Raw genomic sequence first — 23,130 nt, 5'->3', positions numbered from 1 at the left:
AGGTATCCCGAGCTGCTAAACCTAAGCATCTGCAAGTAAAGGTCAGAAATCAAGGCCAAGACTCATTCTTTTTTTAAAACTTGAGGCAAACAAAACGAAAGAAGCACGGAAATGGCACTCAGTTTCCACAATGGTAATGTGAAATTTCTTAACTTCTGGCCCCAGAGAAAAACACTCTGAATCATCAAGTTCTTGCAGAACTTCATGAGATTATTTATCTTCAGGCTAGGATTTATAACAATCACCTGGTAGGTTCAATCTGAGAAAAATGAGTTGTCAGAAACAGGCAATAAAAATTGCAGGTACAAGCAACCTTCAAAATGATAAAACTGTCACATCTGTACATATCAAGCAACAATTGCATTCATTATGTCCAAACTCCTGGCACTTAATATTGTCTGCCAAGGAAGCTAAGCTCCATTTAGAGTTTTGCTGTTAGCACAAATATATTTGAAAGAGACTTGACTGAGTTATTCATGAGTTTATAGAGAATGCAGTGAAATCATCTTGAGAGGACTCTTATCGGTATCTGGGAAGATTTGTCAAAGGGATATCTCAGTCCTAAGCATTTTGGAAAAATACATTTGGTATTGATTGTGGGGGTATCAGAAACCACAAACAGCTCATATTCTTATTTTTAGGGGAAAAATGATACTTCGATCACCAAACTTAGTGTTTTCCCCCAGGGAAATACTCCCTTTGTAGGTCCTCGAGTATGAGAGGGATTGCTTAAATGACAGAGAAAAGGAGAAAGGGGAAAGCAGGGAGAGAGGGAGTGGGGATCAGAAATATATTGTGAGAGAAAGGGAGAGAGGGAGGGAAGGAAAGAGAAAGGGGGACAATGGGTGAAAAACACAGAGAGCGTCTTTGATTACGTAGATCACTATTTTTATTTTTTAGCTATTTATTGTAAGTTCCTTTATCCTCACCCACAATTAATATTATTGAGTTCAAAGAGCAGAAATGAGAAAGTAGATGTCCTCATGTTCATTTAAAAATTATTAACTTTCTATGCCTTTCCCTACACCTTCTGACTTCTCCAGCTTTTGTCTACTTGAGCATTTGCTATTTTTTCACTTACTCCAATAGAACTATATCAGTGAAGAGCTGAAAGCTGTTGGTCACAAATATTGTTGTGGAACAACCTGGAATTCTAGTGATTCTGGATCTCTTTCTCAGTAGTGATAGAAAAGTTCATATTCTGGTCTTTAAAAATCACTATTCTCTTGCCAAGGGCTTTCTGTTTAAGAGGCTCTGGCCCACATGGTCCATTTAATGGTTAACTGACACTGGGAGATAGACAAAAGAGACGTTTTTCTGAATCCTACCTAACATTCAAGGGCTTCGTTTCTGGAACCACCTGTGTTGCTCATTACGAATCATACTTCTCAATCTATTATGCTGTCTATTCTGCTGTTAATTCCCTCCCTGTCAGCCCATTATTGTCTATAGGTACTCTCTTAAATCTACAAATTTTGTTCTCATCAGTGTCATTTCCACTTCTAATTTTGGTTTGTAACATTCAAGGATTACCCTGAGCAATGCTCTCCTGACTTGTTATTACTGTGAGACCTTTTATGTATGCTGCATGTGGCTTTCTCAACTTCTCTACCACTGTTTCAACCTTCTGGCTTGGTCCCAAGCAGGCTCCTACTTTGTCAACAACTGTGAATTGAGGAGGGTAGTTGGCACTTATTTTCCTCATCAACTGCCAGAAATAAAACATCCCTAGTCAAAAACTGTGCTCACATAGTTAAAATCACCAAGAAAGAAGCATGTCCAAGCTCCATTGTGGGCACTACGTATTTCTCATTCCCACCCTCCATCGTCCACACACATTACATTCATGGCCCAACAAGCCCGACTCTACAAAAAACTTGGTGAGATCCAAGTTACAGAAGCCTACTTAGTATGTATAGTTTGCAAGAGAGGCAAAACACATAATGCTTGGGGAGAAAAAACAGGTACTGAATAAGTGTGTATTGAATGAATGAGTGCATTCACAGAACAAAGATGGCATGAAAGCATTCCACTGCAGACATCTACAAACAATGGTAAGCCTTCTTTCATTCTTTTTATTTAATTGATAGGTAATCAAAAAGGGTACTGAAATAATAGTAGTAATTGAATAAACTGACGAGACAGTGAACCTAGATGGGAGTAGAAAAAAGGGCACATGTCAATATCAGTGAGAGAATTTGGGCTTTAATGTCCATGATGATAGGACATGTCCATGAAGACTTGAGTTGGAACTGAGACTCCCGTGTAAAAGGCAGAATTCCTGAAAGCTCGCTTTTCACTGAAGAGAAAAAGTGTTCTATATAATCCAGCACTGACATAGGAAGACAACAAGGAAGTGAACTTGGACTGATTGTATTTTGGGAATGTGCAAGTTTGACTTATGGATATAGAAGCCTAAGCCTAAAAGAAACATGCATGCAAAATCCCCCAAAACTCAAGGCTCACATGAATCCTACAGAAGAAGCAAGCTCTGCTAAAAATGAGCTAAAAATAAATGAGGAAATAATCCACCATGAGCTAGAGACAGCGGAAACAACATTCAGGAGGATTAGAATATCAACAATTTCAGGTAACAGAATAATCTAAAAGAACATGAAAGAAAAACTGTGAGCATAAAAACACTATAAAAAACAGGCAGCTTTTAAAAAATGTACATAGAACTTCTAGACATAAACAAAAGTGGGTTGAAAGATATTGAATATAGAAAGTTTGAGAAGATCCAACATATCAAATAGATGTTGCAGGAAAAAGAGAACGGACAGAATGAGAGAGAGAATATCTGAAGAGGTGAGGGCGGAGCGTTTTATAGAATTGGTGCACACATGACTTTTCATATTCAATATTCTAAACAAGTCCTAGCCAGTATGAATTCATATTTAGACATGTTATCCTGTAACTGCAGGGCACCAAAGAAAAAAAGGAAAATGTAAAAGGAAGTGAGAAAGTACATTACCTATTAAGAACAATAATAAGAGAGAAGAGTTTTCACGGCAACAATAAAGTCTGGGGGAGTAGGGAGGGGAAAGGAATAACACAGCGATAATTCTGAGGGTGGAAAATAAACCCTTCCATCTGGAATTCAGTACCCAGCTAGATGACCATTCCAGACTAATTGTAATATAAAGACAACCTCAGAGAAACATTAAGAATGTTTACGATTTACTAGACCCTTGCTGAAAAAACTACTAAAGGATAAATTTCATGAGAAAATTAAACCTTGAAGGAAGACGAATAAAAGGAGCAATGGTCAGTGAAAACACTGATAAATGTGTGGATAAATTCAAAGAAGCTATGACTGAAAAAATTAAGTGAAAATTGTAAGTAATACAATAAAAATCTAGAATGACATCCAAGATCTCAAAGTGACCTACAGACATTATTGATTGTTTAAGAGAAGCACAGAGCTAATGATTAAATATATGAACTTAAAAAATTGAGGTTAAAATTTAAGAGTAAACTTTTAAAGAATAGAAACAGAACCTATAATTTACAACATAAAGGGGGGTTAAAACAGCTTAAGTAATCTAATTTAGAAGACAGAATAGAAAAATAAAAAAAAATTTGAAGAACATATGGCAAAATTTTAACATTTGATCTTGATGGTGGGTCTAGGGATGTCTGTTGTATTATTTTCTGTTTGAATTCTTTCATAATTAAAAAACAACATGAAAAGATATTCATTGATCAAATTGATATTTTAACCAATTCATTTTTGGCCATTTTCTGATATCTCTGTTATATCAGAATGCCTGGAATAATGTAGATAATAAGTGTTTGATGAATGAAATACATGAGACTCATGAGAGCCACTTTGAGATTCACCTTCACCCTTCTCAATTTCTACTTAATTCTACTTCCTTTTTTTCTTTATCCTGCTTGTTCCTGAATAATGGATATATCTTAAATTTCCATGCAAAACAAGAATGACAATATAACAAGAAAAAGAATAAACTCTTTCCTCTCCCAGATTTTTAGACTTACATTGATGTTTGTATCATGTTAAGGCACAGAACGACTGATTTATGTCCCTCATTGCCTGCTCTACCAGTCAAGCTCATCATTCACACATTAGTGAGCTGAAAATCTTCAGAGATACACCTTCCAGCAATAAATTAAACCTCTTACTTTGAGGTTTGGTTCCTGTTTGATTTTTAAGAAAATGTAAAATAACATTGCTACTGGTAGGATAAAGATGATGACAGATGACTCATTCCCCAATTTCCCCTAGCTCACTTTCCAGTTCTATTTTACTTAAAACAAAAGAGAGTTTTAACACTGAAAAGCAATGCTATAGCCTTCTACCCTTTTCCTCATGAGCAGCAGGGGAAAGGACTCCTTTTTCTTTATTACAATTCCAATATGAACAATAATAATGAGAACCCCCAATATACATATATATAGTTATTGTCTGAATGGAGTTACCCTTGGCCTTGTATAGCAAGTTAAAGGAAGAGTATTGAGAATATGTGTTTATGGTCAAAGATGAGTTCTCCATTGACCTTTCAGAGATTTAGTTTAGCTTGAGTCTATATATATCTTGACGTATAGTAACACTTCTGTCCCAACCTAATCTTCTATTTCCACCTGATTCTGCAATATGAACAGGTTCACAAATATCCCCAGCAAGTAAATTTGTTCATATAAACTACCAAGGAATGTCTATAAGATGAAACTCAAGATCAGTCAAACACATGTATATTTGGCCCAAAGTCAGAATGCTCAAAACGATCCAACTGACTATACAGACAGCTAAAGTTATTTCAAGAGGTAGAGGATAAACATACTTGTTGCATTGATTCACAGGATGTATGTAAACAACATACGTACTGCATAAGTACCTTCTGCTAATGTAAGTAGGGGTTAACCCAAGTGTCTGTTTTCACATGGGTAATTAAATGGGTCAACATCCATGTTTCTATCACACTCAGCTAAAAAGATCCCACAACCCTAGAACATGCTACAGCCGACGCTTGGGATGTAGAAGCTGCTCAGGCAGTTACCCAGAAAGGAAACTCAGGAACTCGCTTTTCAGCTCTTTTGTTACCGTATTTTAAGCCTGACCTTTAGGATAAAAAAACAACACATTAGATGCCCTATCTCTTGAGAAGGCAGAAATAATATCATCTCTGGCAAATCAAAATCTGATTTTGAGATAACCTAGAGGTTTTTTTTTTTTTTTTGCATCATATGATTCAAAATTTCTAAAAATTCCCATGTCTTTGTCTCTTCTATAGCAAAAATATAGAGGGGGAGGTACAACGGGGAAGGTGCATGAAGTTTAAACAAAAAGATGCTGGAGAAACTGTTTGCTGGTACAAACTTGGAGCAACTCAATAAAATCATTCATGACCAAAAGAAACTGCACATTATACAAGCTCTCAATACCACACTGAAGAAAAATACCCACTGGAGATCGTCAACTCCACAGCAGAAGACCATCAACTATCATCATCTGTAAACTGCCTGGTTTATTGAATTCCTGAGACATGATATTGATTTGTAAAAAACCAACTTAATTAAAATCCTGCCCTCATAATGGACGATATACTGAAGTCACCACTGAAAATAAATGAAATATAATAAAATACAATTTTTTGTACCCCATAGATGAAGTTTATAAACCTTCTTATTCTATGGCTTCCTATTCAAGAAATACTTTGTATAATTTATTAATTCTTTATCATATTTGTGCTATCAAAATTTAATGATCAATTATAAGATTAAATAATTGTACAAAATAACCCAAGTTTTCAGCATAAAAACTGCTACTATTATTCCAATTTGTCCATAAAGGTTAAAAAAACACACACATACCTCAACAAATATAAAACACGGGATGATGGAATAACTTCGCTGAGTGTTGTTTCCTACAGCCATTTCTTACACCATGTAGCAAGGCTGCACCGTCTAAAATTGTCCAGGCTGAAACAGAAATAGGTAGCATGGTGTAAGAACCATATGTTTAGCAGTCCCTGGGGTATTTACATAAAAATATCGGCTACCCTATGGGCTGTATCCAAACAATGCAAAATAGTAATCTACAGCACAGTCAAGACAAACAAATAACCATTCCAGGGAAAATAAAAAAATACATACTAGCCATGAACAGTCTTACAGTCAAAACGACCAGATCGGGAGGCTTTGTGCACCTAGCTATAGTTAACAGAATTCTAACTACCCAGTACTGCACAGTAACCCAGCAGAATGCCCTCAAGCCATGAAACACAGTTTGTGCTACATAATATTTGTTATTGTCCATACTGCATGGATCTCCTCTTTTTGTGCCCGATCCTCCCAGTTTACAACTTAGGGACTTGTTTGTTTCTGCCCTTGCCTCTCTCTTTGGAGCTGACATCTAGTACTGAGGCACTCATCCTTGTCTTCTTTCCGTGTGACCACTCTTTGCCCTGGTTTCCCGTAACTACACAGCTATTAACTACTTTGGATTAATACATCACTGATCTCTCCCTGGGTTCCTTCAGCCCTGTGGGAGTGTGCGTGCATGTATGCACATGCGCGCACGAGACAGAGAGAGAGAGAGAGAGAGAGAGAGAGAGAGAGAGAGAGAGAGAGAGAGAGAGAAGACAAAACACTGGTGCCATAACACATTCTCTTAACTTATAAGAAAGGAGTAGCTGGGCAACAGATTTTTTTTTTTTAACTATTTGTTAGAACATCTTTGTCTATTTTGAACTGAAAATATTTCATTAGGAGATCAGTTCATTTGGGTTCATCTTTAAAAACAAACAATCAAAAAAAGAAAAAACCCAGAAAACAACAGAGATTTTAGACTTTTACTAAACTTCCACGGCCACATAAAAATAATTTTCCATTATACCTTTTATTCTCTATCCAAAGAAATACTTAATATGTTTCAGGTATCTGCCCTGAATGGTTATTCTTTTTTGTTTGTTCTTTTTCTGTGTCTTCCTTCCCAGTTGTTCTTATGGACTGTGCTATGAAGAGTGACACAGGATGACTAGGACATATGAATAGCCAACTGCGCTTTTCTTAAACGTCATGAATTAATGTTAATATTTTAAACTGAATTATATCTTTAAGGCCTTCCTTATCTTGTCCCAAGTACATTTCCTTTCCTTTTGGAGATACCACCTTCTCACTTGTTGATTGAAACTTTCTCTGATCAAATTTAACATTATGTGTGATATTATATCCACACCAATCACAGGGTTATACTCAACATCGTTGAATGTTTAGTTACATCTACCCAGGAGATACCCATAGCAACAACTCCGCTTCCCTGTGCTGTGGTAACTAAAAATGTCTCCAGACATTGCCAGTTATCCACTTTAAGGGGGAAGAGGAATAGGGAGTGGAGATGGCCCCTCGTGGAGAACTCTTAATTCAGGAGGACAGAAAACAGAGCCCCTAGGACATGAGAAATTTTGAGCTGGTGAAGAACTTGCTTCACCTGGGATAAAGTTTTGCCAAAGGAATATTAATTATTCCTTTCCTTGATTGGAAAAATGTAGAAGTTATTGATGTGCCTCACTGACATCTGGGGAAATGAAGGGCATCTCAAGCTCAGAGACCACGACTGGGGTGGTGATAGTAAAGCTCCTGCAAGTCGTAGTTGCTACCACTCTAAATTCCAAAGGAAAGCAGGAGTGTTTTATCCATTAGGTATTATGTAGGCCCAATTCCTAGGGCCTGTGAGCTATTTAAGAGCCTATGAAAATATAAGAGGGGAACAAAAAGGCACCCAAATTATGCAAAACCAAATGAATAAATATGTGAATATATGCCTAGAAATGGACAATTTTCACAACTTCACTAATTAACAATTTAGTGTTCATAACAATTTAATGCATTTAAAAATGATTGGCAAGTACATTTTTCTAAATTCTAAAAATCCCTTTGCAGAGAAACTATAATGAGTATAAATTTTAAATTAGTGACTCAGACAAATAACTTCAAGAGAAAAGTTTTAAATTTTCATTTTGCCACAAAATAAAAATTGACTGTCAGATTACTCTTTATGTGTTTATCATCATATGAAGCAGGCCCTCAAAAAATGAGTGTCAAAAACGATCTTAAACAAACTTAAAACAACCCTGTCTTTGCTTTCAGCCAAGACAAAATACCTGACTGGAGTTCACGCCTGACATGACTAAAACATGCAGACAAAATAATTGAGACCATGGTGTTTAAGACACAGGACGTGAGGCAATAAAGAGCACTGATCCTTGAAATATGGGAACCAAAAGAAGTAAGCCCTATGATTGCCTTAGTTTACTGCCTGGAGAGAGACTCCAGGCCACACACTGATAGGGGGAGCCCAGAAAATTGGCTGGTGGTCTCTCTGAGTTGAGCAGATAGAGCTGGGAATGTAAGGAGGCCTAAAAAACTGGAGGTCTCAAGACAGAGCACCAGATCGGAGAATGCTGCTCAGAGAGCTGGGTTGCTGTGCAGAGGTTCCCCCTGGACTGTTCAGCAAAGTACTGATGAGCCTGGGAGGAAACGACCAGGGAGACGCCATCCAAAAGGATTAGAGTGAATACCTGGCAGGGCTCACACAGGGCCGAGAATACTTTCTGTTCCCCACAACCATGAAAAGACTCCTAACTTACTAAGTAGAGATAGAGGATTTTAACTGGATTCATTAATAACTCTGGTATGAAAATATTCCTCATCCAACATGGCACTGAAAAGTTCCTTATATTGTTTTTTTTCCTTTCAATTTGTCTAATACAGAATACTGACTATTTAATGAGATTCTGGGCCTGTGAGCAGTGTGCTTTTCCCTGGTGTAGGTTTTGTCATCACAATCCATGACTCAGGTTTTGTCAAAGGCATCTCTGACATGCGTTTTACAACATTCAAAGTGGTGAAACTTTCTAGAAGTTACTCAGAATTAGGTTGGTGTAAGATGGACATGAGATGATGTCTAGAAAGGGGAAAGATAGGGCTTATTTCTATATGATCCAAGTCTTAATTGGAGGTAAGTGGGGGTTGCAATAGAAAAGGGAAAATTAAAAGGTAAGAAAAAATGAGTTGTGAGAGTTAATTTTTTTATGTAAAATCAAATATCTTAGAAACAATATATTATGTGTTAGCCATAATCCCCCAATCCAGCTCATCTTTAACACATGTTAAATGGGCTTTAACTTTCTTGTTGGCGCTGAGCTACACCTCACTCTTCTGGATTATTTCTATTCAGTACATGATCTCTAACCAGTATCACAATTTGCATTTAGTTTCCCAAAGCTGGAACCCCCCCCTTTTTTTAAAGCAACAAAGACTGTAAGAGATAGGAACAAATTAAATTTAACTTCCTTGTTGGCGCTGAGCTACATCTCACTGTTCTGGATTATTTCTATTCAGTACATGATCTCTAACCAGTATCACAATTTGCATTTAGTTTCCCAAAGCTGGAACCCACCCCCCCCCCGCCTTTTTTTAAAGCAACAAAGACTGTAAGAGATAGGAACAAATTAAATGGGATTGTAGATGAGTGCAAAATAGATTTCCTCATAAGATGGTGTGGGATTTAAGAAGGCGTTACTGAGGCTTTCAAGAGAAATATGTTATTTTAGAGATGCTTTTCAAATCTTATACAGAATGACAGTGTGAGGACCCATATGTAATGAGGGGGTGGCATTAGCATTCCCCTTTTTTCCCATGTATCTCCCCTACACAGTGTCTCACAGCTAGGTCCATGGTCCAGCCCTTAAACCAGCCCAGACTAAGGCTGAGAGATACAAAGCACACAAGACCCACAATCCAAGGAAATCCAGAATCGAGTCAAATCTTTATAAAATACACAGGATACAGGGACCCTGTGAGGATACCCAGGCCCCCACATTGTTCTTAAGTGGCTTTGTAGACCCACAGATCATTTTTGGTTCCCTCGGGACTTATACTTGCCTGGGTCCTGATGACGAGTCAGTAGCTTTGTCCCTAAGGTTAATTCTGATGAATAACTCTTCTAGCACCTCAGTCTCTCTCCAACCCTGCTTTCCTGTCTGGGCCTCACTCAGTGACTACGATTCAGCTCTTTCATTTACCTATGGGAATCTTTTGAACTTACAAGTATGTCTGGCTCACACTTTAGCCCTAAGCTTAAATGGACAGTCTGTAAGACAGCCATTGCCTCCTGACACCAAAGTTATTACTTGACGTCTAGGGTCCCTGCTGCTGGGCCTCTCAGAACTGAGGCAGAAGGTCGCCTGGCTAATGGCTGCGCTTGCAGTACCTTTCGACTCTGTTAAACATCTCCAGTTCCATTTTGCAACATCTCCACCCCATGCCCACCCCAACCTTTCTATACTCCAGCCACTCAGTTTCTGCAACATGCCAAGCTCTTTCTCACCTCCAGGTCTTCTAACATATTGCCTCATAGAGCACTCTTCCCTCTTCCATATTTGCCTAGCAAATGTCTGTCTGTCCTCCAGATCTACAGTTAAACACCATTTTCAATGGGACAGTTTCCTTAACTGCCCTGACTGGTTCAGATCTCTCTATCATACTTTCATTATCCTCCTTCATAGTATTTATCATAAAATTGTTTCATATCTGTTCCTTTTCTAGACTGCCAGTCAGCTTTGCTCCATGTGGCCAGGGCCACGTTTGTCTTGCTTGGCACTGTAACACTAGCACCTTGCACAGTGCCCATCACATAGTAGGTACACAATTGTTGACAGTAACAATGTGCCTAAGTTGCCAGCTCCATCGTTTGATTTCACAATTGCCCTGAGTCAGTTCCTTAGATCCTGACCCAGTCCGAATGTAGCTCTTGGTTCAGTCCGCCTAGATTTTGCATGAACTCAACAATAGGGTCCTACGTAGGCGTTGAGTCAATCCCTTCTGCTTGTTGCCACGAGCTAAGACCCACTATACCTTGGACCCAAAGAACAATGAAACAAAGTGTTTGAAAGGCCTAGTAATCAAAATGTAAACCGGAGCTGATTTCAAAATGTAAAAATGAAACTATTTCACTGAATTATACCTCTGGGTCTTCTTGATGGTTAAAAAAAAAAATCACTTTGATCGCAGCTTTAAAACGTATGAGCCTTAATCAAATATACCGAGGAGCACAAGGATGCGGCTGACTCCAAGCTCAGCACGTGGCCTGAAGCAGTTGGAAAGAAGCAGAGGACATGCTGCTGGGAAGGGGTACCCTGGACCATCTTATGGGCCACTGCCAGGAGCACTGCTAGTAGGAAAACACAATGTCCACCTGAGCAGGGCGTTGCCCTATTTTCTTTTAAAATTGTTGACATGGCATACCCCTGATTTTCCACCAGGGGGGAGAAAACAGCTGGAAAAAGTAGCATGGCACAAAGAGCTTTTCTTAATTATAAAGTAGCTAATGTTTCCTTCAATAAAACCAAAGGCTGGAAGGAAATGAAGTTTTGATGCTCAGTTAAACTGCAACCTTGAAGCACTGGAGCAAGAACACACGAGGACACAGAGACAGGGACACAGGGACCCACACGTACCTATGCACCCCAGAAGGGCACAGACATCAGGTAAGTTCCAGGAAAAGTTGGGCCCAGCTTAAAGTCTGGGGAGAAAACAGGCAGAGAATATGCTGTGATTGCTCTCAGTTGAAGAGTAGTGAATGTGATGCTTAAACATACGTATTTGTGTTCTCTTGCATCTGGCTCTGGTGTTCAAATTTCAAAAGTGATTGCAGATATCAACAACAAACTTCACAATGATGTTGTCATCACCTGTGTTGTAGGACAGAGGAGACTAAAGGTGAAGAATTCTCTTCATTTCCTTTGGCTTACAGAATGTCCGACAGGTGGTGGTAGGTGACTGCTGGCTTAGGGAGACTTGGTAGGGACCACTATCATTTACGTGAGAAGTAATTAGAACCACGTAGGAGCTGGCTTCAATACAGATTTTGTATTTTTAAGACAAGCAAGGAGGAGAGGTAAATAGGAGCTCCTGTTTGAGTCTGGGCCTCTCTGAAGTGGCCTAGGAGGGGAATATATCTTATTAAGGTGAGAGGCACCAGAGTTCTTTTTAAGACTTCCCAGTCATTGGTTCCTCTATATGTCCCTTTGAATTCCCTTCTGGTCCTCGTCTCCAGGGCCACAGTGGTTCTAATGATTCAAGGGATGGAATCACTAATTAAGTGGAGAGAGAAAAAGCAGAAGATCAATCCAGGGTGAGAAATTGGCTGGAGAAGAGAGGCAATGCCCCTAGAGAGTAAAAATCGAGAGAAAAGGTACAGGGAAGTCCTTCAGGGGGTGGTGGTTCCAGGATATTAGACAGCCCTTTAGGGTCTTGCCTGCGGGGATATACGTCACAAGCTGTTCTGAGCAGCGGGGAGGCTAAGATACTGTTGTGCTTCCAAGGAAGGCTGCATTTTCCAACGTAAGGCTAAGCTGTCCGGAAGCCAAGTGGCTTGTTTTTCAGAAGAGACGATAGGAAAAGAGATAGATAGATAGATAGATAGATAGATAGATAGATAGATAGATAGATAGATAGATAGATAGACAGACAGACCGAGATCATGAGTTAAGATAGCAAATCTATCCTCCTGTCAACTCTCTGGAACAGCCGTTTTGCTTTTGTCATTAGATCCTCAGTCGTGGGGTGCCCTCAGAAATCACTGCCGGGAAGCCCCTGTGCCCTCATGACAGGTTAATTAGCTCTGTTGGGCCCTGTTGGAGTCTCACAGGAGACAGGAAAAAGAAGTGAGAGAAATTCCCTTTCACCGTGGGAGACGTCAGGGAAGGACTCAGGCAACACGGGCAGAAGTCTCAGCGGCCGGCACTCTGCGCAATCAGGGAGGACTGCATATATTCCTTGACTGAAGCAACCTGAGAATTTTGAATGAGTGCAATAATAATGACAAAAGGGCCCACTCATCTCTTTGATCAACATGTACTGAGGGCTTACTATTCCATGCCAGGATTTTTACAAGGTTATAGCTTTACCTTTCACATATACTACTTCTTGAATTTATTAGCATAGAGTATGGAGCTGTGCCGACCATTCTTTTCAATGTTGCAACCTGCATGCCTCATCTAGCATTCCTGATCCTTCTTACCCTATATCTACTTTCTCTTTTACCTCCACCACTGGTTGTTTAACATACCATATCGCTTAGTATATTATCTTTCTCCAGCTGGAGAATGTAAGTTTCGCGACTCCTTGCCTATTTTGTTCACCAATTATACCACGAGTGTATCTTGGAAAGATAATATTAAACAAATAATTAAAAGTGAGAGAAAAAAACAATGTCTCTCTGAGACGGGTAATGGGGTTAACCTATAAACAGTCTAGGGAGCCAGGAAAGTCTCCCCTGAAGAAGTGATCTTTGGGTGCACAGGAGTTAAGAGGGTGGGTGTGAACCGTATTTGGGAAGCTCCTGAAAGGAGAGACAGCATGACCACATGGCCGCAACATGAACAGCACAAGCAAGGGGACGTGATAAAGCTAGACGAGAGAGGGCCCAGATGACACAGGGCCAGGTAGGCCAGGTTAAAACATCTGGATTTAGTTCTAAGAATATGGGTACTAGTAAACTATTGAAAGGTTTTAAGGAAGAAAACTGCCATGCACTGATTTGCTTTTGCTAAAGCTTGTTCAGGATACAGAGAGTGGTTAGGGACAGTGGGACAAGAACAAATATGGTGAGGTGGGCACCTGAAGGCCCCTGTGATCACTTAGATAAGAGGAGAAGGTGGCTTGACTTAAGGAGAATGCAATAGAGACAGAGTGAGTGAATTCAAGAAAATATTACAAGAGCAAATAAGATTTAGTAACTGATTAAAGTGGGGGTGATGGGAATGTGAAAATGCCTTTCCTTATTTAAATTCCTCAAACCAAAACACATTGTTCCTGTGCTGTCTTCAGGAGTGACGAACAGGTGAGCAACAGCTTTCTGTTTATTCTGCTAAATCACCTGCAAACTCCTCTTCAGTCTTTTCTCCTGAATCTCAACAATTGTGTCCTCTCAGTTTCATCTGGCCCAGAATCAGGCACAGTGTAGAACAGACGATTCTCAAGAATCACTTCCTGATACTATAATACCTTTTAAGACACCATGCTTAAAGAAAACAAAAGAATCAATACCTCATTGTAAATGTATTCCCCTAATAAGTCGGGGCCCCTAAATACATATGAATTCCTTTCCTGATATTCTTGTTGCCTTTCCAATTTCCACATATTTTTCAAGTCACATTTCAGTTTCTGCCTCTATCAGGAAGCCTTCTTAGTTCAGTCCACCAGTCACAACCATCATGTTTTGCTCTGCCAATATGCCACACAGTGTACTATCTGAGCCATTGCTGTGGTGGTTAATTACAGGTGACATTAGGACATCAGTGACAGGAGGGGGTAAGGCAATCTCGTAGCCCCTTTCTAGGCCATGATTTCCCTATTGTGTTCTTTATTTTTCAACCAAACACCTACATTCTAGGTTAACTTTCGGTGGGTATGTGGGTTATCCTTCTGGATTGTAAAGTACAAGAGTGATCTGATTTAGAAGCTTTTGAGTGTCTCACAACTAAATGGCAACGTTGGTAAACACTTATGGTTGTTCCAAGGAGAACTGTCGAAGAGGTGATTAAAAGTTTGCCTTAGCTCCAACACCCTCTCTCTCTCACGTAACCACCTCTGCACTAACGCCCCGTTGGCAGTTAGCAAATACTGTCCGTATTAAAATTGTCATATCTTCAAAAGACCCTGTGATGAAAGCAGAGTCAATTCATAAAAATTTACATTAGAATGAAAATGCATGAAATCAAACAACGGGCAACCCAATTTTGGATCATAGTTTCACCTGTCCTGTTGCTGAAATTACTAAAAACAAAACAAAAAACCAAAACACTAAGTACTTTATGTTTTCCTTCCTTTTTCTTTTTTTGTGGAAACACTTAAAAAGCTGTCAAAAGATCAGGATCAAAGGGATGAAGGCAATACCAAGATTCATATAAGACTTACTAACTCATTTAATACTCAGAAAAACCCTATGAAATAGATCCAGTTATGAACTTCATTTTGAAGGGGAAACAGTTAACAGAGAGTTTAAGCAGAGCACCCAGGATCACAATAATTGGCAAATGTCAGAATCGGATTTTATAATCTAGGTGTCTGACCTCAAAGTCACTTAGTCACTACATCCACTTCTTCCGAAAAATGAAAAAGAAAACAAAAGGCTTAACCTACATCCCTGGTCATCGGCCTTCTGTCTAATGGTTAGTTCACTGGTTAGTGGTTCTTTTTAGAGTCCAGCAAGCATCCAGGGATTGTGATTCCCTGACACAAGCCTTGAGTTTTTTCTAAATTTAAAAGAACTTCCAGGAGTCGTGGACCAAGATACATTCAATGACTATATTTAAGAGGCTCCTCATTCTCTTTTGTATCTCACTGAAACTCCACACTTCATAGGATGGTAAAAATAATTCCAATGCTTTGTTTTGTAGCCCAACCTACAATTGGTTAAGAATGTAAATCACACCCCTGGCCTACAGAAGGCTCCTATTTGCTGACTGACCATGCTGCTATCTATAAACAAACTTGGGGAAGAACTTAACACTGTTGCAATGTTCTCACCAACATGTCCACCTGTCTCTCTGTACTTTGCTAGCTTGTAACCTACACAGTGAAACCTGGTCAGGTTCACCAACAACCTGAGCAGCAGCCTAATGTCACAATGCTTCCGGAATGGCAGGATTTCCTCCTTGGCTTAGCCGTAACCCTCATCATGGGAGTAAAGGTAACTGCATCTCGACGAAAAAGCCATAGTTCCATGGACTTGAGCACGGGTTTTAGAGCCTGACGGTTGTGGATCTGGACCCAGGTCACAACTGGAACCAAGTATGTAAATTAGGTTAAGTCCCTGAACTTCGCTGTGTTCCTTTTCTTTGTATTGTTGTGGTTGTATGGGGGTAATTATTATAAGGGGTAAATCACACAATGTGTGTAGTGTTTAGCATATCCCAGGTGTTCTGTAAACATTTGTAGAATGAAAGCCCTTAATACTCAGCACTTTCAGTTCAGTTTTCTACCTTTCCCTTCAGTGTCCAGACACCACCAATTAGGGAAACACTACTGTTCCGCTTAATAAGAAGGGACTATTTTTAGAGAACATTAGCAATACATATTAAACATTCTCCTTCTTCACCCTGGTAAAAAGATTATTAATTATTGAGCTTTGGCTAATTCCCAGGACATCTAATTTGTTGCCATCAATTTTCAGAAAAGCTTCAGATTTGAGTATGAGTTAACTTCACTTTTTTTTTCCTCCTAGAGAACCCATAAGGCTATCACGCAGGTAACAGTATGCAGACCACATTTCATCCAGCAAGGCTTTATAAGGGGCAAATTCATTCTTGAGATTGGAGGAAAAATGTGGATAATGAGATAAGGGGAGCAATGAACCAAACAAGAAAAATTGAAACACTTCTGGGTTCTGCCTGAAGCTCTTAATTAACCACATTCTCCACAACACAGAGCAAAGCTATCTGGGCAACCCCAAAATAAAAACAGCGTGTAGAGCTCAGTAATGGGCCAATGCTGGCAATGTGAGAGGTCAAGCCCTGGAGATTTTAGAAGCCACCCCAAAACATGAAAATTAAAGGCAGTGGTTAAGGTTGAGGCTAGAATGTCCCAAACTTAATAATAAACTAATAAATCTAATTCCCCTGAGTTTAGCACTTCATGCTAGAGGACTTTGCCACAACAGCTCTGAAAAAGGGGATAGACAGCTGCAGAAATGTGTACATAGGCTGTTGGCATAAAATTCACAAGTTCTTCCCTAAGTAAATAAAGTCAGTCACAAAATCATTTTCTTTGCCCTTGGGAAGCCAGGCACCATTGTCACTGATTTGTGGATGAGCCAAAGTTGTTTCTAACCAAAGCATTTTATTTAAGGACTTTATAGTAACACAGTCTGAGTGCAGTCCAAAAATCTTACATCAATTTTGTGTTAGGACAAAGGCAAGGCAGATGATCTTCCTGCTTTTGGGGTGGAGATAAAACACTGTCAGGCTGTGTTTAATCACGTAGACATACCTGGCTGAAAAGTGAAAATTGCAGCCAACAGAAAGATTGTTTCCTGGAGACCCAGTACCACAGGATATAACATGCACTAACTCATTACATCTTCATTCCAGATGTTCTGGATATTCTTTTATCCTCATTTTTCAGTTGTGGGTACTGAGGTTCAAGTTAAGTAACTTGCCTCAGGTGGTTACCAGGCTGACAAGTACTGAAGCTAGAACATAAACCAGGTCCCCTGGGCTCCAAAGTCCACTGAGTTTCCACTCTACCATGCTAGTTCCTTATCCTACACAATGCTTACCCAGGATAGCCAGGCTATCGATATTTGGGGGTAATAGTGAAACATTTACCCTAAATGAATACTATGACTTAAATACCCAAAATAATGGAGTCTCAGGGTAGGAAGCGATCACATTAATCATCCTATGTTTAGAATTTCAGAAAAGGACTTTCCCACAGTTTGAAAGAAGGTACTAACTTTCCAGGGAGACAAAAAGTCTTGGAGTTTGGGGGAAATCCCCTTACAAGACATTCTCTTCTCCTCCTTTTAATACATAACTTATATTTTGAATGCCTCCCACGTGTTAGGCTGTGTGCTAAGTTGTCCAGCATTACCTTAAGAATCCCCACAATAATCTTATAAGGCAGGTACTATTGTTAACATCCTCATTTTACATATAAGGAAACTGAAGTTCAGAATGGTTGCATAACTTGTCCAAGGTCATACAAGAAGTAAGCCTTAGTACAAAGATACCAATTCAGTTTACTAATGTGGTCTTCAAGGTACATGGAGACACACAGTGAAATATAGAATTAAACCTAATGAGTTCCTACTATTCTCTGGCTTGAAATCAGTGGAATTTGCAAGTTTGTGGAGAGATATCCAAAAACCCAATACTTTCTTCAATTTACGCCATGTCTAACTTCTTCTCTTTGGTTTCCTAGAGTCAGAACATCTTGGAGTAAACGAAGTAACATGCTAACTATCATGCACTGAGTCTGTATTTGAACGTCTGCAGTGAAGGAAAATACTCATATAGCTCGTGCCATTTATGAGCATCTCTGATGATCAGAAAGTCATACTTCTATTCAGCTGATGGTGCAATTCAGTTAGGAACCACCTACTTGTATCTCCTGTAGGTCAAGGGCAAAAAATCGTGCCGATGAAGTGACGTGACCCAAAGCAAAGAGGTTTAATGTTATTCACTGAAGCACAAGTGATCTTGAAGGAAATTGAAAGAGATTCTTTTTCAAGGACAGCGTTAATCGCTGAAGGGGAATAATGTTTTATACCCAGTCAACCATTCAGCTATAGATTCTTGTCACAATAAAGTAGTTAAAATTTAAAAAATATATATTTCAATGACATTTTGAATGCACATAAGAGGTTAGAGTGAACAAGGAAGCTAAAGACTCTTTAGAAATCACATTTGCATTTAACTTGAAATTCTTTCCAGTCCTATGATTTTTGCATAAATATTTATGGAATCCTGATGACTAATTAGATTATAAGCCTTTTATCCAGGAATTTGTCCAATTTTATGCTCTCCATGAAACCTGAGCTCTTTGCTGATCTTGGTTTGGTCCATATTAAATAAGCAATTTTCTTAACAGCCTTAAAGGCTACATTTTAAATTCTCACATTTGTTATGCATATGACATCATGGAATTTATAAGTCTTATTTTTGGATAAAAGTTTGAAGACTCAAATTCCATGATAAAATGGATTTCTCATGTGAAAGCTTTCATTTTGATCAAAGAGTACTAAAAGTACCAAATGCTCACAAAACAAAGAGCAAAAGCACAAATCGGCACTTTATATCATCAGCCAGGCAGCCTTTTACATACGTTTTCATGTAGTCCCCACAACAATCCTTGGAAGTGGAGATTATATCCTATTTAACTATGAAAGAAACGAAGGAGTAGAAAGGCTAAGCAACCTGTTTAGTATCACACAGCAATTCAGCAAAAGTAGTTCTCAAGCCAGGTCCTCAGACACAATACCACTTCTTCAGTTACAGAGGAAGGCCAGTTCAGTTACCTGAGGGGAATAAACCACTCTCTTTGAACCCAATTACCAGGAGGCCTTTTCATCTACACTTAGCACCCCCACTCCAACTTTTTATCCTGTAAGGTAAGGCTATCCATACCACCACATTTTTCTAGGTACAGAAAGACCTGCATTTTGTTCTGGTACCATCATGTCACAATAAACAAACTAATTCCTCTTTGTGGAAGAATCTTAAATTAGAATCTTAAAGGTCTCGCTGTCAGGGTCCCAGGTTTGGAAAGTGAGATGCAAAGCTGTACTATCCACACATGGCTTAGAATACGATGGCTGTTCTCTTTAACCAGCTCAGTCCCTACCAAGGCCTTCTTTCCATTGTGGATGTGTTTTCCGAGATATTCCGTTGTGCTTGTTTGTGGAAGTGGCCACGTCATCATCCTCACCTCCCTGAAGTCTTGGTTCTTTTGCACTACAGCGCTGACTTGTCTCTCTTTTAGCCTCTCTTTTATTCCACAAAGCACTATTTCTTCACAGACACTTTAAAATATATAAAGTAACATATATGCTGAGTTTTAAAGGTCAAATAAAACTACAAGCTTATGACCACAATAGTAGCCTCCCACTTCACCTTTCCTCACCTCCATGTCCCAACTTCACATGCAACCACTTTGAAGTATCTTAATTCTTTCTTCTGATATTTAGCAACCAGATTCACATATTAAAGGGAAAATAAAGTGATTAGTATCATTATGGAAGGAAAAAGCCATTTTCAGTTTGATCAAAACTCCAGAGAAGAAAGTCCAGAAAAAACGTATATTGCCACAGCTTAAACAACCCTTCAAATCTTTCACACCAAGACAACTCAAAATAGGATGAACTGAGATCAATGCCTGTATTTAACTCTCTATAATAAGACAGCCCAAATATTCTATTATTTATCTTAAAGATGTGAATTCCATGGGTGGGCTTTGCACCTTTAATTTCATTCCTTAGATACCTAGACTACCCGATTTTTAATTTCTATGTATTTAGTCACATAAACTTGATTTTTCACAGTTAAATTTCATTTCCAGGTGTTTTTGCAAGATCAGTTATGAGAAATCAAGTAAGACCTACTTCTATTGAAAACGGAGTCAGGCATCATCAAGATTATCAATTACTTATGTAAGATGGGGAAAGAAAAGGTCTTTATCTTATCGATTGCTATTTAGAAATACTTTTAACTTTTAAAATTGAGGCTGTATGACAAAGATATGAACAAATTTAGCATACACACACCTATTACATGAAAGGTAATAAAGAGTCCATTCAATCCCACGCTTCTATTCACTCAGCAGAAGAGTCCATTTTCCAAGCTGTTGGAGAAGCTCTTGGTACTCAGCACATGTCCCTTAAGCTTTACTACTGGCCCAACTCCCAGTTCTGCAGTATCTATATCTCTTTACCTGGGGACATTTTATCTGAAGCAGAGGATAATGGCTCAGCTACCTGAAGGCAGGCTGAAAGTAACACGGAATTAAAACTCTTGCCCGTGACCTTTTTATCTTAACTTTCTCTCAAGGACTTCCTGTGGGGACTGGATTTTTGCCAAGATGTTATTTACAGCTAGAGATTCTTTATATCCAAGTCGGCTTTGGTTGTTTGGGAGTGGAGGTCCCAGATATTTCTAAGCATCAGCTAGGTTTAAAAACCACTGCTTTTTTCAAATCAACATTTGTTTTAATATAAATACATTGACGGCACTTCTAGGTTAGAGCAAGACAGATGGTGTGATTGTCAACCTCATGCCTTGGTACTAAAATGGAAGTTTTCCAACACTCTTCAGTGTGCTGTTTATTCAGTTATTCAACATATACTTTTCACCTACTAGATTCCTGATCTATGTACTGCCGAATAACATAAAGATGAACAATCATCATCCCAGTCCTTGAGGAGCTTTGGCTGAAGCAGAGGCAGAGAGGCAAACAGAGAAATCACAATGCGATGTGAAATATACTATTAAAACACTTTATCACACATCATGATAGCACAGACTGCTATAGGGGAAAAATTGGACATTAAACAATCTTTAGTTCATTCATTTATTGCCATAGTATTTAATAAAGCCAGGTCCTGTACATTTATTCTCAAAATGTATTGTTTTTATTGTAACAAAGCAAATGCATGCTTATTTCAAAACAACCTTTGGAAGCAGCACTCAACCAATGGCTGATGGTAGTTAGAGTACAAACGTCCCAGCCTCCCTCCCTCCACCCCACCATGAGAAACCTCTGAGGTATGCATTTTATACTGTTTCCCAGACTTTCTCCATTAGGTTGAGCTCCAGTCACCCAGTGTAGCTGGGAGTTTATACCTGAGAGTTTGTATTATACTTTATTGGCTGTCTTCCTTCCCTGTCCCACTTTACTACTCCCCTACTAGTATTTCCTGTGCTTCCCCAAAAAACTATTTGTGTTTGCCATCTCGTCTCACATGCTTCTAGAGTGATCCAAACTAAGATAGAGGCCAGTTCCTTCATTTGGGTTCTGGTCCTATAATCTCCATGTCACTCTGTCCTCCACTGACTTCCTCTTCTTCCTAGGATCCAGTCTTCTCTCACTTTATGAAGAAACCCTCTTGCATCTATTTCTAGCTGGTTTCCTAACTCCTCCTCCCCTTTCCTTTTCATCTAAAGGGTGCTCTACATGCTGTAATGTTCTCATCTTTACCAGTTGTAATCTGGCTTCTTTATTCATCTCTCTGTTGAAGTTCTTTTCACCGAATGTCAACAGTGACCTTCTAAATGCCAAACCTAACACTTTTCAGCTCCTAATTGATTTCTCTACATTGCAGAAACCACCTTCTTTAAATTTCATTTACCTTGACTTTTGTGACATCACTGTCTTGAACTTCCTCTTATATTTCTGACTATTCCTTTGCAGCCTGCTTTGCTGGATTCCCTTCTTGGGCAAATCTTCAATGTTGATGCTCCCCAGGATTCTCTTCTCAGAATTCTCTTTTCACCGTACATGCGCCTTCTGGGTAATTTAATTTATAATCATGGTTTTACCCATTATAACATCCTCACAATGCTCAGGATTGGCGACTCTTACGAATTTAGACACATATATCCTCTACTCCATTGAACACATTTACTGAATCTACGGGCATCTAAATTTCATACATCTAAGACCGAACTCATCAATTTTTAGCCCAAATCTCCTATAATCTGCATTTTACTTAGTGAAACCTCCATGTGCTCAATTACCCATCCTGTCTCTCAGAGATCATGACCCAGCAATGAACAAGTCCTGGGAATTTTACCTCCTAAATAGTTCTCAAATGTATTCTCTCATTTCCTTCTCCATTATCACAGAAAAACCACGTAAAGTTGGAGCCAAAAAGTGTAAACAGGATTAGATGTTTAGATTTTGGCATTTCCACTTTGTCATTATACTATTCCTTATTAGCTCCCTCACATGGTATCATAACCTCCTATTTAGCTTCCTTATTTCCAGGCTTTATTTTACCTACCAATCCACCCTGAATACTGCCACCAAATGATCCTTCTGTAATAAGTGGGTCCTTGTCAATATCAGGTTTATCAGTACATAAAAAAAGAAAGTTTAAGCTTCTTAATATATCATATGGGGACCTTTATTATCTCCAAGTCTATTGCTTGGCATTCAGAATCACTGATAGTTGTTTGCAAGTACTAAGCAGTGGTTCTCCTTTGTTTTTGAACTCCAGCAATGACCTCTGTTTGGAAAAGCTTTTTCTCTCCTTATGTGACCATTGACATCCTATTCATTCATTAAAATCTTTGTGAGGTGTTCCCTATGTGAGCTTCCCTAACTTTTTAAGCTGAAGTAAGCATTACTCGTTTTGCACTTCTGTTCCTTCCATTACCATAGGCAGAAAGAACAGGGGTATGAGGAGAGAGGGAGGAAGAAAGGAAGGAGGAAGTGAGGGAAACAAAAAAAGGAAAAGATGAGATCATTCTTAAGAAAAAGTACAGCTAGAGCTAATTGTAATAGATTATAACACTATTAGTATTGCAGGAAGGAAAATTCTCCACTCTCTGTGTCACCATGACAGTTCCTACAAGGAGACCCCACCTCCCACTGGGAAGGGTG

General features: G+C 39.1%; 1 protein-coding gene across 6 annotated transcripts in view; it reads right to left on the bottom strand.

Moving 5' to 3' along the window:
• The window catches only part of PLPPR1 (phospholipid phosphatase related 1), a 216,109-nt gene that overhangs the window by 96,099 nt on the left and 96,880 nt on the right, over window positions 1–23,130 (bottom strand). For 2 of the 6 annotated variants that reach the window (XM_081067818.1, XM_081067820.1), the window contains exons 1-2: window positions 6,118–6,414; window positions 5,836–5,943 (exon numbers count right to left, since the gene is read on the bottom strand). In XM_081067818.1, the coding sequence (XP_080923944.1) occupies window positions 5,836–5,898 (63 nt within the window). In that variant the 5' untranslated portion in view covers window positions 5,899–5,943; window positions 6,118–6,414. Of the gene's footprint in view, window positions 1–5,835; window positions 5,944–6,117; window positions 6,460–23,130 lie in introns of those variants that run through there. The other 4 variants (XM_081067816.1, XM_081067819.1, XM_081067817.1 and 1 more) reach the window with 3 other exon arrangements.

This window comes from Rhinolophus hipposideros, assembly GCF_964194185.1.
Source record: "Rhinolophus hipposideros genome assembly, chromosome: 11".
NCBI classification, from domain to species: Eukaryota; Metazoa; Chordata; class Mammalia; order Chiroptera; family Rhinolophidae; genus Rhinolophus; species Rhinolophus hipposideros.
This window is presented reverse-complemented; position numbering and strand designations above follow the sequence as displayed.